This window comes from Lactuca virosa, chromosome 7 (genome assembly GCF_052849685.1).
Source record: "Lactuca virosa cultivar CGN04683 chromosome 7, Lactuca_virosa_CGN04683_v6, whole genome shotgun sequence".
NCBI lineage: Eukaryota > Viridiplantae > Streptophyta > Magnoliopsida > Asterales > Asteraceae > Lactuca > Lactuca virosa.
The window spans coordinates 133,502,180-133,522,313 of NC_136432.1; the positions used below are offsets into that span (position 1 = coordinate 133,502,180).

The following is a 20,134-nucleotide window of genomic DNA, read 5'->3' on the forward strand; positions in this document are numbered from 1 at the left end:
TTGAAATGAAATGAAAGGAAATGAAATGAGAAGATATGAAATGATATTTATGACATGTATGAAATGAGTTTTCCTTGAAAATGTTTTATGGTCTAAAACTATGTTTTGCAAAGATGAAATATTTTTTTTATTAAAAAGTGATAAATGTTTTGGGTCTCAAACCCACGTAGCTCACGAGACATTATTGTCTTACGTATCTCTTTTTAATGCCTTATATCTCAGGTTACACTTAAGAAGAGAGAATGATAGATGGAAGTTAGAAGTCAAGTGATAGAGAATGGAGTGGAACTTGTTAAGTTCATTATCAATTGTATTGATGTAATTCTTATTTGTTTGCCATGGTTGTATTGATGCTTAATGGTAACACCCACTGTTTTAAATTTGTAAATGTTTTTCTGGGACCGGTTTTTGTTAAATGTGGGTTATGAAGGGTTTTGAGCATACTAACACTCCTAAGGTGTACATGCAACCCTAGAAACCTTGGATATATGTTTGACTATGATACATGCAAAATACTTTTTTCCAAGGTTCAAAATCCTATCTAGCATACATTGGAAACTTTTAAACATAAAGTATAGCTAGAATTACATACCTTGTAGTTGATTTAATTCCTTGAAAACCTTGTGAGCCTAGCAACTTAAGTGTGATGCCTCAAATGTCTCACACAACACCAAATGCACTTGGAATAAACTTGAGAGAAATGTCACACTTCTTGAAATCGGCTAGCCCTCAATTGCATGCATAGTAGTCAATTTTGGTGAATAACATGAGGCTTATATAGTGTGTTACAATTTGGGTTACACCATGTAAACCCTAATTGTCATGACTTTTCATTTCCATGACCCATGGGTTCTATAACCACCATGGATCATCCATGGAGCATCCTATGGGTTTTACCCCAACTTGATAATCCATGGAGCATTAGCCCACTATACAAGTATGGATGATTTACACAATCAACCCATATATTTAATTACTCTTCTTTTGATCACTTAATTAATTCCAAATTAATTCTTGATCAATACTAACTAAATAATAATATTAATATATTAGAACTTATAATATATTAATAAACCATAAGTGTTATTTCTCTCATTTTAGTCTATCCATATGCATGATGCCATGCAACCCAAATGGACCATGCCAAATCGGGTCAAGTACATACCAGAAATAGTTATGGACTTAGACACCTTATCCAACAGTCTCCCACTTCAATAAGTCTAATAACTATAACTCCAAGTATGACTTCAGAAACTGATCAGCAATCGTAGCTCTTTCAAGGTCTCGCGGAACTGAGATGATGATGATACGTCATTTAAGATAAGTGATCATATAATCCTCTGTTCTAGATATCAGCCGGACAAATACATGGAACAGTGTCTTACTTATTGTCCAGCAGTTTGTTTCCCGATTTTCGATTTGTTTGACATAGAACATAATTGAACACATCAACTTAGTTCTGACCGGGCCCGATACATGGGTCAACACAAAATCATCGAGGGGCCCAGATATCGCTTCTAATCCAAGAAGGAACAGATAAACTTCAACTCATATGCTTGTTCTACTACTTTTTGAATCATACACAAAGGCACGTTTTATAACATCGAGTTACCAATGCATTTTCGTACAATCAATGCATAACCAACTCATAGGAAACAAGTCATATCTCTAGGTTTGAAGACTTATATGATATTACCATCTCGCGATCACTCGAGATAAATTCCATGAAGTGATACCAGCGAGCGTGGGTTGAATCCAATACTCAGAACTTATGAGTACTCATGAGTGTCGTAGCCTTGTCCAACATCTTAGACCTCTACAACCAACTCATGACAGTTTTGATTCATACCTACTTCCAACATATGACCGACTGTGGACAATTTGAATAATATGATATACCGAACATAATTATTCTGGAAGTCAAAACATGCAAAATGAAACGATAGTAAACGATTTGACAAAAGATAGCAACACTTTACTTATAAATAAACATACCTTTTATTCATCATCAAATGTCAATTACACTTTACACATTTCAATGTTATCTAACTACTAAAACTAATATCATCCTTCAGCCCTATGCGCCTTGCATGCTGGGGATGCTTAACCCTACCCAGTCCCTTCGTGAGTGGATCTGCCAGGTTCTAATCCGATGATACCCTCTTTGCGACGAGGAGTCCTTCTTCTATTTGATGTCTGATGAAATGATATTTTCTGTCGATGTGTCTGGATCTCCCGTGATCCCTTGGTTCCTTGGCTAAGGCAACTGCACTTTCACTATCACATAAAATCTCTATAGGCTCCTTTATAGTTGGTACAACTCCAAGATCTCCAATGAAGTTCTTTAGCCATATAGCCTCCTTCGCTGCCTCGCTTGCCGCTATATACTCTGATTCGCAAGTTGAATCAGCCACTGTCTCCTGCATAGAACGTTTCTAAGAAATTGATCCTCCGTTTAAGGTAAAGACCCAACCTAACTAAGAGCGGAAATTATCCCTATCAGTCTGAAAGCTAGCATCACTATACCCCAATACTCTCAAGTCATCACTCCCACCGAGGGTAAGGACCCAGTCCTTAGTCCTCCGCAGGTACTTGAGAATGTTCTTTACCGCAGTCCAATGAGCCTTGCCAGGGTTCCCCTGATATCCGCTGACCATGCTCAATGCAAAGGCCACATCAGGAAGAGTACAAGTCATAACATACATGATCGAGCCTACAGCGGAAGCATAAGGTACTCGACTCATCTCAGCTATCTCAGCCTCTGTACTCGGGCTCTGAGTTTTACTCAGTCTGGCGTTACTCTGAATCGGTAACTCTCCTTTCTTGGAATTCTGCATGCTGAACCTATTCAACACCTTATCCAAGTAGGTACTCTGACTAAGTCCAATTAGTCTTTTACTCCGGTCTCTCAGAATCCTTATCCCTAGAATATAGGCAGCTTCTACTAGGTCTTTCATAGCGAAACACTTCCCAAGCCATGACTTAACTTCCTGCAGAGTTGGGATGTCATTTCCTATGAGTAGTATGTCATCCACATACAATACCAAAAAGCTAACTATACTCCCACTAGCCTTGACATATACACAAGATTCATCTTCACTCCTCGAAAAGCCAACTTCTTTGACTTTCTCATTGAAGCAAAGATTCCATCTACGAGGTGCTTGCTGTAATCCATAAATGGATTTCTCAAGCTTACATACTCTATTAGGGTACTCTGTATTGACAAAACCCTCTGGCTAACTCATGTAAACATCCTCAGCCAACTTTCCGTTAAGGAAAGCGGTTTTGACATCCATTTGCCATATTTCATAATCATGAAATGCAGCAATGGCTAACATAACCCTAATAGACTTAATCTTGGCTACTGGTGAAAATGTCTCATCATAATCAACTCCCGGAGTTTGAGAAAAACCCTTTGCAACCAGTTGTGCCATATAAGTGTGTACATTACCATCCATGTCGGTCTTCTTCTTGAAGATCCATTTGCACCCAACTATCTAGCGACTTGGTACATTGTCAACCAAGTTCCAAACTTGATTGTCATACATGGATTGTATCTCGCTGTCCATAGCCTCTTTCCATTTAGCAGCCTCAGGGCCTGCCATGGCTTCCGTGTAGCTGTTAGGTTCATCCAAACTCACCAGTGTGCTATCACTGATAAGTGTATCACCTTCCGCAGTAATATGGAAACCATAGTAATGCTCAGGTGCATTCCTAACTCTCGTGGAACGCCTCAGAGGTACAGGCTCTTCTGTCGGATCAACATGAGTTTCCTCCTCATGTTGATTTCTAGGGTTTGAGGTTCCTTCACCACTTGACTCTTGAATTTCTTCAAGGTTAATTTGCCTCCCACTGTTTCCTTGGCTTATGAATTATCTCTCTCGAAAGACTCATCTCCTTGCTACAAAGACCACATTATCACTAGGTCTGTGGAACAGGTAACCAAAGGATCTCTGTGGGTATTCGATGAAAATACACCTCTCACTTCGAGGTTCGAGCTTATCGTGAGTCTCGTGCCTCACGAAAGCCTCGCAACCCCAAATATTGATGTGGTCTAGATTGGGAACCTTTCCAGTCCACATCTCATGAGGTGTTTTGGCAACTTTCTTTGTAGGTACAAGATTAAGGATATGGGTGGCAGTCTCTAAGGCATACCCCCAGAATGAGATTGGTAGCGAAGCTCGACTCATCATGGAACGAACCATGTCCAACAAGGTTCGATTACCCCTCTCAGCCACACCATTCAACTGTGGTGTCCTGGGAGGTGTCAATTGTGAGACAATCCCACATTCCTTAAGATAGTCGAGGAACTTTGTACTAAGATACTCGCCACCACGACCGGATCGAAGCATCTTAATGTTCATGTCCAATTGATTCTCGACTTCCTGTTTAAACTCTTTAAACCTTTCGAAAGTCTCTGACTTATGCTTGATTAAGTACACATATCCATATCTACTATAGTCATCTATAAAAGTCACATAATAAGGATTAGCATCCCTTGTGGTAGTTTTGAAGGGTGCACACACATCTGTGTGCACTAGATCCAACAAACCTTCACCCCTAGCACAAGAACCTGTGAAGGGTGACTTTGTCATCTTTCCAAGTAAGGATGATTCACAACTATCATCTGACATTAGGTCAAATGACTCCAAGACTCCATCCTTTTGGAGTTGGCCTATGCGTTTCTTGCTTACATGTCCAAGACAACAATGCGATAATGATGCTTTATCCAAGTTATTATTATTAGTAGAAAAAATACACAACACATTATTTCCTAAGTTATCTACAACAGACACAGCTTCATACACACCATCACAAGGTAATGCTTTAAAATAAAATACATTATTAAAGAAAGCATTTATTCCACTAACTTCATTATCAAAAGAAAAGTTAAACCCTTGTTTGTACAAAGCATGAAAGGAAATAATATTTCTTGCCATTTCAGGCGAGTAACAACATTTATTCAAATCTAATGTAAACCCACTACTTAGAAACAAAGTATAAACTCCAATCTTGGTGACAGGTGAAGCTTTCCTATTCCCCATGATTAAGTTTATCTTTCCATGCTCCACATTCTCACTTCTTCTTAGTCCCTACAAATCAGAACAAATATGAATACCACAACCAGTATCAAGGACCCAACAATTAGAATAGGGTGAGTTATTAGACAATATAGTGTAAATACCTTCATGGTTGGGTTTAACTTTCCCATCCTTCACATCTTGCAGGTACTTTGGGCAGTTTCGCTTCCAGTGCGACTTTTCATGGCAATAGAAGCATTCAGCCTCTTTTGGGTCAGAAGAAGGAGTGACGAAACCTTTCTTGGTTCCACTTGAAGAGGAGCCATCAAGGGTCTTACCCTTGGTACCCTTCGAAGGGTTCTTCCTATTCTTCCCTCTACCTTTCCCGATTGCCAAGACAGGGGCGGAGTTTTGAGTAGGAGTATGAGTGGTAACAACCGACTTACCTTTAAGACCACTTTCGATGGTCTTCAAGAGTCCTTGAAGTTTGCTAAGTGTAACTTCTTCCTTGTTCATGTGGTATGTCATGCGGAACTGATCATAACACGAAGGTAAGGAGTGTAAAATAATATCTATTGCCAACTCCTCGGGGAAGTTCACATTCAACTTCATCAAACGGTCCACATACCTTTGCATTTTCTGCATGTGGCCCATGATGGGTTCACCATCCTTCATCCGGGTTGTTATCATGGAGGAGATGATTTCATATCGTTCTTGACGGGCACTCTGATGGTAGCAGTCCATCAAATCTTGTTGCATCTCAAAAGGATAGTAGTCCTCATAGGACTTTTGGAGCTCGGCTGTCATAGTGCCCAACATGATGCATGCCACTTTGGTAGCATCTCTTTCATGTGCCTCATATTCAGCGATCTCCTCAGGAATAGCAGACGGCTCGGGTACCTTAAGCTCCTTTTCGAGAACATATTCCTTGTTCTCATACTGAGTGACCATCCTGATGTTCCTGATCCAATCCATAAAGTTGGATCCATCAATGATGACTTTCCCATAAAGGTTCATGAGAGAGAAGGTGCCGGTAGGGTTTGAGCCAGAAGCAGCATTGTTGGAAGACATCTGAAAAAGAAGAAAAACAAGTTTAGTTTAGATATAAAGATAGTCCTTAATAAAACACTCAAATGTAATATTAAGGCTAGGATCGAATCACAATATATTATAACTTAGAAGAGGGATGGCGTAATCTAAGCTATAACATATTTGAAAGGTAGGTGGATGACGATTCACCAATTTCCACCACGAAAAACGAAATATTAAATTATTAGGTTTTAATTAGAAACTCCTAGATTCTTATGAGATTCATTGAACTTTTCAATGGCATGTTTCAATCTCGAGTGTGCCTTTCAGGTTTTGTGACTGGGATGCCGAGGATCACAAAACAAGGTGTCAAGTAACCATGCAAATTACTTGGTACCCTTAATGTTTTTCACTTAATCGATGTGCGAGTTAATCACACGCACTCCACCGACTTATGAAAAACCTTAAGTCGCCCTTTACCTACCTTGTTAAGTCCAAGTTAGTGTGCCGGTTAACTACACACGCTCCACGAACGACTTAATGAAAGTGCAAAGTGTAATTTCATGGGTTAGCACCTTTTTCACATTTTCCTAAAGTAACTAAGATTGGGAATTTATAAAAAAAACATTTAGTTACTTTATATTCATCATACTTTTAATGAAGATTCAAAGTCCTTGTGTTACCCGTTCGGCTAACAACCCTCCACCGATCAAGGAAGCTGTGGGTGAGAGTGGACACCCATTAAGCTGCCATTTTATAGGCAACAACCTTATACCGCCCTTATAGACCGGCTTCGTGAATGAGGCCTACTAACGGTAAAACGACTTTGTTCTTATACATATATAATTATTATTAAAATTATAACATTATAACGTATAAGGGTTGAATTTTAACTTTTAAAATTCTAGGGGTTGGAACTTAAAGTTTTAAAAGTGACTTTACATGTTCCAAAACTTGAGGGCAAGTTTTGTAACTTTCAAAACTTTTTATCTTTCGTAACTTATGAGTTAGTGATGTAATAAAATGAGTGACTCTTCATTTTATGTAACCTATGTGTTTCTTTAATGGACTTTAAAAGAAAGACTTTTGGTTATCCATAACTTGAGGACAAATTATGGATTACATTAAAACACATAATGATCATTAATTAAACATTAAACAATTTTAACAAGTAATTCCTATGATCTATCAAGAACTCATAAGAATATGAATATTCCTATCAAAATTTCAAGAACATATGATCACATATAAACATGAAATTTTGATGTTAGCCATTGTAAATGGATTAGAACAACCATTACACCATCTAAAACAAGTTTTATAACACCAAAACAGTTTAGGGTAATGTTTCTAGTCCATTTCCAGCAGCAAAACTCGAAAATTTGCATTCTGAGGCTCCTACTCATCGAGTGCACTAACCTACTCGACGAGTAGGATGAGTTTAGTCATGGACTCGTCGGGTCCCCCCATGGACTCGGCGAGTTCATCATGCAGAGTGCAGAAAAACTGAGTTTTTTTCACTATTTTGCATCAAGTATCAAACAAACAAGCCTAGGCTTTGATACCACTGAAGGGTTTTGAGCATTCTACACTCCTAAGGTGTACATGCAACCCTAGAAACCTTGGATCTATGTTTTGTTGGAGATAGTGTCTAAGTCCATAACTATATTTGGTATGTACTTGACCCGACCCGGCATGGTCCATTTGGGTTGCACTTCACCCAAACAATTTACGGATAATCTTTTGAAAATAGTATAAGTTATGATTTATTAATATATTATAAGTTCTAATATATTAATATAAAATCATATTATTTAATTAGTGTTGATCTATAATTAATTTAGAGATCAAAAGTGTGACTAATTAAATATGGGCTCTTGTATTTATATAGTGTGTGCTAATGCTTATTTGGAATGGGCTAGGCTTGCATGGAAAGTCCATGGATACTCCATGGAGCTTTAACCCATGGATCTCATGGAAATGAAAAGACATGGGTATTAGGGTTTACATGGATGTAACCCTAATCCACCACACTATATAAAGGAGGTTTTGGTTCTTGAAATTGTACTAGTTGATGTGTGTAAACTAAGAGGGCCGATTTCAAGAAGTTTGCGACTATTCTCTCAAGTTTCCAAGTTTGTGGTGATTTGTGACTTCCATTTGAGGCATCCACATTATTGGTGCTAGGCTCTCAAACTCCAAGCAATCAACTACTACTACAAGGTAAGTAATTCTACTAGTTTTATTTGATTCAAGTACCCCATGCCATGCTAGTTAGGATAAGAACCTTGGAAAAATAATTAATTGCATGTATCTTAGTCAAACATAGATCCAAGGTTTCTAGGGTTGCATGTACACCATAGGAGTGTTAGAATGCTGAAAAACCCATCAGTGGTATCAGAGCATGGTTTGTTTATTTGATACTTGATGCAAAAAAAAAAAAAAAAAAAAAAAAAAAAAAACTTGAAAATCGAAGTTTTGTTTAAAAGCTCGTATCAAAATTTCAAGCTTTGTATATGTACTTACGATTCTTGAAATTTTTGATATGAACATTCATAAACATATGAGTTTAGAAGATCATAGAAATTATGTTCTAATAATTGATTAGATTAATTCTTGATCTTTATGTGTTTTAATGGAGTCCATAACTAGTTCTTAAGTTATGGATAACCAAAAGTCACATTTATAAATAACCATTAAAAGAACACATAGGTTACAAAAATGAAGAGTCTTCATTTTTAATAACCATTAACTCATAAGTTATGAGAAATGAAAAGTTTTGAAAGTTTACAAAACTTGCCCTCAAGTTTTGGAACATGTAAAGCCATATTAAAAACTTTAGTTCCAACCCCTAGAATTTTAAAAGTTAAAATTCAACCCTTATACTTTATAATATTATAAGTTTAATAATACTTATATATGTATAAGATCAAGTAGTCTTACCGCTAGTACGCCTCATTCACGAAGCCGGTCTATAAGGGGGTATAAGGTTGTTGCCTATAAAATGGCAACTTAATGGGTGTCCACTCTCACCCACCGCTTCCTTGATCGGTGGAGGGTCGTTAGCCGAACGGGTAGGACAAGGACTTATAAATTCTCATTAAAAGTATAATGATAATACTAAAGTAACTAAACTTTATTGAATTCCCAATCTTAGTTATTTTAGGAAAATGTGAATAAGGTGTTAATCCATGAAATTACACTTTACACTTTGTTTAAGTCGTTAGTGGAGCGTGTGTGGTTAACCGACACACTAACTTGAACTTAACAAGGTAGGTAAAGGGTGACTTAATGTTTATCATAGTATCGATGGAGCGTGTGTGGTTAACCGGCACATCGATTGAGGGGTAATACATTAAGGGTACCAAGTAATTTGCATGGTTACTTCACACCTTGTTTTGTGATCCTCGGCATCCCAGTCACAAAACTTGAAGGGCACACTCGAGATTGAAATATGCCATTGAAGAAAGTTCAATGAATCTCAAAGAATCTAGGAGTTTCTAAACCAATTAAAACCTAATTAAATATTTCGTTTTTCAAGGTGGAAATTGGTGAATCGTCATTCACCTACCTTCAAATATCTTATAGCTTAGATTACGACATCCCTCTTCTAAGTTATAAAATATTATGTTGGGTCCTAGCCTTAATATTACATTTGGGTGTTTTGTTAAGGACTATCTTAATATTACATTAGGGTGTTTTATAGCTTAGATTACGGCATCCCTCTTCTGGCTCAAACCCTACTAGCTCCTTCTCTCTCATGAATCTTTGTGGGAGAGTCATCTTTGATGGGTCCAACTTTACAGATTGGATCAGAAACATCAGGATGGTCATTCGGTATGAGAACAAAGAATATGTTCTCGACAAGGAGCTGAAGGTACCCGAGCCAACTGCTACTCCTGAAGAGCTTGCTGAATATGAGGTACATGAAAGAGATGCTACAAAAGTGGCATGCATCATGATGGCCACCATGACAGCCAAGCTCCAAAAGTCCTATGAGGACTATTATCCTTTTGAGATGCACCAGGACTTGATGGACCGCTACCATCAAAGTGCTCGTCAAGAGCGATATGAAATAATCTCCTCCATGATAACAACCCGAATGAAGGATGGTGAACCCATCACGGGCCACATGCAGAAAATGCAAAGGTATGTGGACCGTTTACTGAAGCTGAATGTGAACTTCCCTGAGGAGTTAGCAATAGACATCATTTTGCACTCCTTGCCATCGTGTTATGATCAATTTCGCATGACATATCACATGAACAAGGAAGAAGTCACCCTCAGCAAACTCCAAGGACTCTTGAAGACCGTCGAAAGTGGTCTAAAGGGTAAGTCGGTTGTTACTACTCCTACTCCTTCTAAGGGTACCAAGGGTAAGACCCTTGAAGGCTCCTCTTCAAGCAAAAGCAAGAAAGGTTTTGTCACTCCTTCTGCTAACCCTAATGAGGGTGAATGCTTCTATTGCCATGAAAAGTCGCACTGGAAGCGAAACTGCCCAAAGTACCAGCAAGATTTGAAGGATGGGAAAGTAAAACCCAACCATGCAGGTATATACACTATATTGTCTAATAACTCACCTCATTCTAAGTCTTGGGTCCTTGATACAAGTTGTGGTATTCACATATGTTGTGATTTGCAGGGACTAAAAAGAAGTGATAATGTGGAGCAGGGAAAGATAAAATTGATCATGGGAAACAGGAAAGCTTCACCTGTCACCAAGATAGGAGTTTATTCCTTAGTGCTATATAGTGGGTTTACATTAGATTTAAATAAATGTTATTATTCGCCAGAAATGGCAATAAATGTTATTTCCTTTCATGCATTGTATAAACAGGGTTTTACCTTTTATTTTGATAATAATAATGGTAGTATTGATGCTTTCTTTAATAATGTTCTTTATTTTAAAGCATTACCTTGTGATGGCGTGTATGAAACTGTATCTGTTGTAGATAATCTAGGAAATAATGTATTGTGTATTAACTCTTCCACTAGCTTAGATAAAGCATCCTTATGGTATTGTCGTCTTGGACATGTAAGCAAGAAACGCATAGGCCAACTCCAAAAGGATGGATTCTTGGAGTCATTTGACCTAAAGTCAGATGATAGTTCTGAATCTTGTTTGCTTGGTAAAATGACAAAGTCACCTTTTACTGGCACTTGTGCTAGGGGTGAAGGTTTGTTGGACCTCATACACACGGATGTGTGTGGACCCTTCAGAACCGCCACAAGAGATGCTAATCGGTTCTATGTGACTTTTACTGATGATTTTAGTAGATATGGATATGTCTACCTAATCAAGCATAAGTCAGAAACCTTTGAGAAATTCAAAGAGTTTAAGCAAGAAGTGGAGAATCAGTTGGGCAGGAACATTAAGATGCTTCGATCCGATCGTGGTGGTGAGTATCTTAGTACTGAGTTCCTTGACTATCTTAAGGAATGTGGGATTGTCTCACAATTGACACCTCCTAGGACACCACAGTTGAATGGTGTAGCTGAGAGGCGCAATCGGACCTTATTGGACATGGTTCGTTCCATGATGAGTCGAACTTCGCTACCAATCTCATTTTGGGGGTATGCCTTAGAGACTGCCGCCCATATCCTTAATCTAGTCCCTATAAAGAAGGTTGCCAAAACACCTCACGAGGTGTGGACTGGAAAAGTTTCCAATCTAGACCACATCAAGATTTGGGGTTGCGAGGCTTTCGTGAGACGCGAGACTCGCGATAAGCTCGAACCCCGAAGCGAAAGGTGTATTTTCATGAGCCAAGGAGACAGTGGGAGGAAAATTGACCTTGAGGAAATTCAAGAGTCAAGTGGTGAAGGAACCTCAAACCCTAGCCCTCAACCTGAGGAGGAAACTCCTGTTGAGCCGACTGAAGAATCTATACCTCTGAGGCGTTCCACCAGAGTTAGGAATGCACCTGAGCATTATTATGGTTTTCATATTACTGCAGAAGGTGAGACACTTATCAGTGATAACACACTGGTAAATCTGGATGAGCCTAACAGCTACACGGAAGCCATGGCAGGCCCTGAGGCTGCTAAATGGGAAGAGGCTATGGATAGCGAGATACAGTCCATGTATGACAATCAAGTTTGGAACTTGGTTGACAATGTACCTGATCGTAAGATAGTTGGGTGCAAATGGATCTTCAAGAAGAAGACCGACATGGATGGTAATGTACACACTTAAAAGGCACGACTGGTTGCAAAGGGTTATTCTCAAACTCCGGGAGTTAATTATGATGAGACCTTTTCACCAGTGGCCAAGATTAAGTCTATTAGGGTTCTGTTAGCCATTGCTGATTTCATGATTATGAAATATGGCAAATGGATGTCAAAACCGCTTTCCTTAATGGAAAGTTGGCTGAAGATGTTTACATGGTTCAGCCAGAGGGTTTTGTCAGTATAGAGTACCCCAGTAGAGTGTGTAAGCTCGAGAAATCCATTTATGGATTAACACAGGCACCTCGCAGATGGAATCTTTGCTTTGATGACAAAGTCAAAGAATTTGGCTTTTCAAGGAGTGAAGATGAATCTTGTGTCTATATCAATGCTAGTGGGAGTATAGTCAGCTTTTTGGTATTGTATGTGGATGACATACTACTCATAGGAAATGACATCCCAACCCTGCAGGAAGTAAAGTCCTGGCTTGGGAAGTGTTTCGCTATGAAGGACCTTGGAGAAGCTGCCTATATCCTAGGGATAAGGATTTTGAGAAACAGGAGTAAAAGACTAATTGGACTTAGTCAAAGCACCTATGTGGACAAAGTGTTGAAAAGGTTCAACATGCATAACTCCAAGAAAGGAGAGTTACCCATCCAGAGTAACGCCAGATTGAGTAAGACACAAAGCCCTAGTACTGAGGCTGAGATAGCAGAAATGAGTCGAATGCCTTATGCTTCAGCTGTAGGATCGATCATGTATGCTATGACGTGTACTCGACCTGATGTAGCCTTTGCTTTGAGCATGGTTAGCAGGTATCAGGGAAACCCTGGCAAGGCACACTAGACTGTGGTAAAGAATATCCTCAAGTACCTACGGAGGACTAAGGACTGGGTCCTTACCCTCGGTGGCAGTGAGGACTTGAGAGTTGTAGGGTACAGTGATGCTAGCTTTCAGACTGATAGGGATAATTTCCGCTCTCAGTCGGGCTGGGTCTTTACTCTAAACGGAGGGGCAATTACTTGGAAAAGTTCCAAGCAGGAGACAGTGGTTGATTCCACTTGTGAATCAGAGTATGTAGCAGCAAGCGAGGCAGCAAAGGAGGCTATATGGCTAAAGAACTTCATCGGAGACCTTGGAGTTGTACCAGCTATAAAGGAGCCAATGGAGATTTTCTGTGACAGCAATAGTGCGGTTGCCTTAGCCAAGGAACCAAGAGATCATGGGAGATCCAGACATACTGACAGAAAATATCACCTCATCAAACATCGAATAGAATAAGGAATCCTCGTGGAAAAGAGGGTATCATCGGATGAGAACCCAGCAGATCCCCTCACGAAGGGACTGACTCGGGCTAAGCATCTCCAGCATGCTCTGAGCATAGGGCTGAAGGATGATATTAGTTTTAGTAGTTAGATAATCTTGAAATTTGTAAAATGTAATTGACATTTGATGATAAATAAAAGTTGTTATTTATGAGTAAAGTGTTGCTATCTCTTGTCAATCGTTTACTATTATTTCTTTTTGCATGTTTTGACTTCCAGAATAATTATGTTATGGTTTATATCATATTATTCAAACTCTCCACAGTCGGTCATATGTTGGAAGTAGATATGAATCAAGACTGTCATGGGTTGGCTTGTAGAGGTCTAAGATGTTAGACAAAGCGGGGCTACAGCACTCATGAGTGCTCATAAGTTCTGAGTATTGGATTCAACCCACGCTCACTTGTATCACTTCATGGAATTTATCTCGAGTGATCGTGAGACGGTAATATCATATAAGTCTTCAAACCTAGAGATATGATTTGTTGCCTATGAGTTGGTTATGCATTGATTGCACGAAAACGCATTGGTAACTCGATTTTATAAACCGTCCCTTTGTGTGTAGTTCAACAAGTAGTAGAGCAAACATATGAGTCGAAGTTTATCTGTTCCTTCTAGGATTAGAAGCGATATCTGGGCCCCTCGATGATTTTGTTTTGACCTGTGTACCGGGCCCGGTCAGAACTAAATTGATGTGTTCAGTTAAGTTCTATGTCAAACAAATCGGAAATCGGGAAACAAATGCTGGACAATAAGCAAGACCATGTTCCATGTATTTGTCCGGCTGATATCTAGAACAGAGGATTATATGATCACTTATCTAAAATGACGCTTCATAGTTCAACAGAGTTTTAAGAGCTACGATTGCTGATCGGTTCCTGAAGTCATACTTGCAACTATAGTTATTAGACTTATCCAAGTGGGAGACTGTTGGAGATAGTGTCTAAGTCCATAACTATATTTGGTATGTACTTGACCCGACCCGGCATGGTCCATTTGGGTTGCACTTCACCCGAACAATTTACGGATAATCTTTTGAGAATAGTATCAGTTATGATTTATTAATATATTATAAGTTCTAATATATTAATATAAAATCATATTATTTAATTAGTGTTGATCTATAATTAATTTAGAATTAATTTAGAGATCAAAAGTATGACTAATTAAATATGGGCTCTTGTATTTATATAGTGTGGGCTAATGCTTATTTGGAATGGGCTAGGCTTGCATGGAAAGTCCATGGATACTCCATGGAGCTTTAACCCATGGATCTCATGGAAATGAAAAGACATGGGTATTAGGGTTTACATGGATGTAACCCTAATCCACCACACTATATAAAGGAGGCTTTGGTTCTTGAAATTGCACTAGTTGATGTGTGTAAACTAAGAGGGCCGATTTCAAGAAGTTTGTGACTATTCTCTCAAGTTTCCAAGTTTGTGGTGATTTGTGACTTCCATTTGAGGCATCCACATTATTGGTGCTAGGCTCTCAAACTCCAAGCAATCAACTACTACTACAAGGTAAGTAATTCTACTAGTTTTATTTGATTCAAGTACCCCATTCCATGCTAGTTAGGATAAGAACCTTGGAAAAATAATTATTTGCATGTATCTTGGTCAAACATAGATCCAAGGTTTCTAGGGTTGCATGTACACCATAGGAGTGTTAGAATGCTGAAAACCCATCATGTTTGACTATGATACATGCAAAATACTTTTTTCCAAGGTTCAAAATCCTATCTAGCATACATGGGGAACTTTTAAACATAAAGTATAACTAGAATTACATACCTTGTAGTTGATTTGATTCCTTGAAAACATTGTGAGCCTAGCACCTCAAGTGTGATGCTTCAAATGTCTCACACAACACCAAATGCACTTGGAATAAACTTGAGAGAAATGTCACACTTCTTGAAATCGGCTAGCCCTCAATTGCATGCATAGTAGTCAATTTTGGTGAATAACATGAGGCTTATATAGTGTGTTACAATAAGGGTTACACCATGTAAACCCTAATTGTCATGACTTTTCATTTCCATGACCCATGAGTTCTATAACCACCATGGAGCATCCTATGGGTTTTAGCCCAACTTGATAATCCATGGAGCATTAGCCCACTATACAAGTATGGATGATTTACACAATCAACCCATATATTTAATTAGTCTTCTTTTGATCACTTAATTAATTCCAAATTAATTCTTGATCAATACTAATTAAATAATAATATTAATATATTAGAACTTATAATATATTAATAAACCATAAGTGTTATTTCTCTCATTTTAGTCTATCCATATGCATGATGCCATGCAACCCAAATGGACCATGCCAAATCGAGTCAAGTACATACCAGAAGTAGTTATGGACTTAGACACCTTATCCAACAGGTTAACACCCGAATGTTTTTTTTTAAACCATAGCATATTAAAGTTTAAAAAAATTTGGGGTGTTACAAAGAAAGTGGTGGTAGCACAAAGAGATCAGGGTCTTCTGAAGAAGGGGAGTATTGTGTCCAATCCAACACAGAAGGGGCAAATATTACTGGTTCAACAACTAAACGTCCAACGGGTAGAGATGCTGCTAACAGAAAAGAAAAAAGTAAGTCTTCTAATGAAGTTTTTGCAGAACTTCGTGCAATGAGGCTTAGTAGAGATAGTGAAGTAGAAGTCATGAAAAAAAGACTCGACTTGGATCAACAAAGGGAGTAAAAAACATATGAAAGGGAGCTAGTGAAGATTCAGAGTTTGCATTTGAACACACTCCTACAAAAGGAGCACTTGTCATCTGAAGAAGAAAACATGAAACATTTTCTAATGTCTAAGTTTTATGGAAACTAATTGCAATTTAGTGTATGTTTTAGTGTATTTGTAAGATATTTTATTTTGTATTTGTATCTCATGCTTTTAATGTATTTGTAAGATATTTTATTATGTATTTGTATCTCATGCTTATAATGTATTTGTAATATATTTTATTGAATGTAGATTTGTCATTATCATCTTTACTGAATACACAGTTTTCATTATCATCTTTCGGAGACACCACTCATTTCCAGTATACTTTTATTGAATACATAGTTGTCATTATCATCTTTATTGAATGCAGAGTTGTCAGTATAATCTTATCATTGAGAAAATCCTTCATTATCTTATGTGTATAAGATTATGTGACGTGTCGTCTTTTTATAGGATCCTTGGATTTTATCTTGATAAACTATTTTAACATTATCTTTATTTAAAAATTGGAAAAAACAAACAAAAATAATTATTCTTCCTATATTAATAGAGTATAACACTTACATATTTTCATACCCACATCTAATTCTTCATTTCTAATCTCTTTGAAAAATGTCTCATAATGCAAACTCATCAGATGGTTCCGATTCATCGAATGTGAATGAATATGATGAATGGGAAGCACGAGTTGTTCAACAAAATCGACAACTTGATGTTATCATGAGTGAGTTACTCATAGGCATGCCAAACATAAGTGTAAGAGATTATCCTAGAGCAAGAAGGAGGTATTGTGATCGGGAACGTGAGCAGGGTGAGGCATGTTTGATGAAAGACTAGTTTGTTGACAACCCAACATATGGTGAAGCAAAACTCTGTGGTAGATTTTGAATGCGAAAACCACTATTTCTCCACATAGTGGAAGCTGCTACAGCCAATGACCAATATTTTCAACAAAGACGTGATGCCACAGGCAGACAAGGTTTTTCACCAATACAGAAATGTACTGCAACTATGAGGGTGTTGGCATATGGGACATCAGCAGATGCACTTGATGAATATTTGAGAATGAGTGAGACTCTGACAAGGGATGCTCTTGTAACGTTTGTGGAAGGTGTCATTTCATGCTTTCGTGAAGAGTACCTTAGAAGTCCCAATAGAGATGATTTGGCACGACTGCTCCATGTTGGAGAAGAACGTGAATTTCTAGGTATGGTAGGCAGTATTGATTGCATGCACTGGGAATGGAAAAACTGCCCCACCGCTTGGGCTGGACAATATGCAGGTAGAAGCGGTAAGACAACAATAATTTTGGAAGTTGTTGCATCGTATGACTTATGGATATGGCATGCATTCTTCGGAACACCAGTTTCGTGCAATGACATTAACGTCCTCCAAATATCTCCTATTTTTGATGATGTCTTGGAAGGTCGAGCACCAAAGGTGAGTTACACTGTGAATGATCGAGAAAATAATATGGATTATTATCTCACTGATGACATATATCCTTCATGGGCTGCCTTTGTCAAGTCAATAAGTTCTCCACAACTTCGAAAACACAAGTTGTTCGCTGAACATCAAGAGGTGGCTAGAAAAGATGTTAAACGAGCATTTGGAGTTTTACAAGCTCGTTTTGCTTTTCTTCATCGCCCTTGTCTTGTGTGGGACAAATATATGATGGGGAAAATTATGACTGAATGTATCATTATTCATAATATGATAGTTGAGGATGAACGACACACATACCTTCATTATTATGATCCATCATAATTTATAACTACAGAAGACAAAGAATCTTTTGAATACTCTACTCAACGAATTGGAGATCTATCCCGTTATATGACCAACAGAGCGCAAGTTCGCAATAGAGAAACTCATAACGCTCTAAAAACGAATTGATTGAGCATATATGGAAAAAATTCAGCACTTAAGAATAATTTAGTAGTTTTCATCTTCTGTATTTGTAACTTATTTTATCTATTTTATTAAGTATGTTTCATGAATGTAAAATATTTTTTTTTATCTATTTTTATTTAATTTTACGTTTAAAATAAATAATTTATTTGTTTCAAAATAAAAAAATTATTTTTAATATTTCTAGTAGTTTTTAGTAAAAGAAAAATTAAATTAAGTTATATTTTTTAAATAAAAATGGGTTTGGATTGGGTTGCTAATGGGTGTTAAAAATTAGATTGGATTGGGTTGTATAGGTGGAAGAGAGAAAAATTAGTTTTTTATTAGAAAAGTTGGGTTGGGTTGGGTTGCTAATGGGGGTAGTCTAACAGACCCACCAAGCTCTAAATCCCTTTATGGCATGTTTTTGCTTAAGCCAAGAGAGAAAGAGGAGATTGTGATCGGGAGAAAAGAGCAGCAGCTGTGGTATCGATCCAAGGAGGAAGACAAGGCAGGAAAGGACAAGCAAGAAGAAGAATTTGGTTGTGGGATCGGCTACAGCAGGTAAAATTTCTCGGTTCTCTTTTTCTTTCTTCCTTTCTTTCTATCTTCCTTCTTCTCGATTTTTTTCACTAACCTTGGACCACTGTGGTTACTCTATACTTTTCAACTCAATCCTCCCTAAAAATCCAACCAATTCAGAAATTTTGGCCTTAAAAGACCCACCAAACCCTAAATCCTTTTATGGCGTGTTTTTGCTTAAGCCGAGAGAGAAAGAGGACATTGTGATTGGGAGAAAAGAGCAGCAGTTGTGGTGTAGATCCAAGGAGGAAGATGATAAGTCCATTTTATAATGTATTAAAATTTTGTAATTCTATTGAATTTATGTATAATTGTACAAGAATGGCACTAATTTGATGAGTTGTTGAACTTCATATGCAGGTAAATACTTAGTGCTAAAGTGGGCGGAACCCGCAAAAAAAACGAGTAAAATGAAGCTAACAAGTATGGGAGACGAATTGCTAGATGAATGAAGAAAAATGGTGCTGAGAAATTTGACCACTCTTCAATGTTTTAATAATATCTCAAGATCTGGAGCTCCGATTAACATGAAGGAAGAAGTTTCGGAAACTAGGCAAAATTTCCTACAACTTTCATGTTTTGCGTTTTTGCTGATTCTACGGTTTTCATCACTAAAAGACGCACAAAAAATGAACGACTTCCTAGAACGCGTCTAAGACGCCCCCTAGGACGCGTACCCGTTTTAGTCCATTTTCAAGTGCAAATCAAGGATGACAGAAAGCCATTAAAACACATGAAGGACGCCAGGACGTCCTACATGGCGTCTACGACATCTGCTAGGACGATGTAACGCCCGTAGATCCGGGCTAGTCAATTTAGAGATAATAGGGGTCGAAAACGACTTTTAGACAAAATATTATTTAGAATAAATAATCTTAACCAAGTTGTAGAATATGTATCAAGGGTTTCGTACATATAAAGAACGCCGAAATCCGAGTTATAACGAAGAAGTTATGGCACGTCGAAGTTTTACGGCAAAACTGGCACGGCACCGGAAAACGTAAATAATGGATTTATGATAGAGGGATTTTTAGCCTTAGAAATCTAAACAAAAGTTTTAGAATATGTTAAACCGAGAGCGTCCATAAAAAGAACGCCTAAATCTGACTTCGTATGAGAAAGTTATGAATTTTCTAAGATTTGACATAGCAGTGCACGACCCGAAACTCGAATTTTAGTTTGAGCGGTTTTTGGCTTACGCGACCTAAATGAGAGTTGAAGATCTCATTAATTGGAACTCAACGGTAAAAAGACAGACGAAAACGGAGTCCGTATGAAGGAGATACGAATTTTTCACGGTCATTTAACAGTCTAATCTCCTCCTACTGTTAAAATTAAGATCGGTCGACAATTAGCCGACGGAGTCTAAACGAAAG

General features: G+C 38.0%; 1 protein-coding gene across 1 annotated transcript; it reads left to right on the forward strand.

The window, feature by feature from the left end:
• The first annotated feature begins 17,171 nt into the window (after window positions 1–17,171).
• On the forward strand, window positions 17,172–18,053 carry LOC145127160 (uncharacterized). Its single transcript, XM_079062409.1, has one exon. The coding sequence runs from the start codon at window positions 17,175–17,177 to the stop codon at window positions 18,051–18,053; it is 879 nt and encodes a 292-aa protein (XP_078918535.1). The 5' UTR covers window positions 17,172–17,174.
• Window positions 18,054–20,134: the final 2,081 nt, after the last annotated feature.

What these genes read in the sequence shown, in the direction of transcription:
- LOC145127160 (XM_079062409.1), top strand. Translation starts at nt 17,175, where the DNA reads ATGCGAAAACCACTATTTCTCCACATAGTGGAAGCTGCTACAGCCAAT.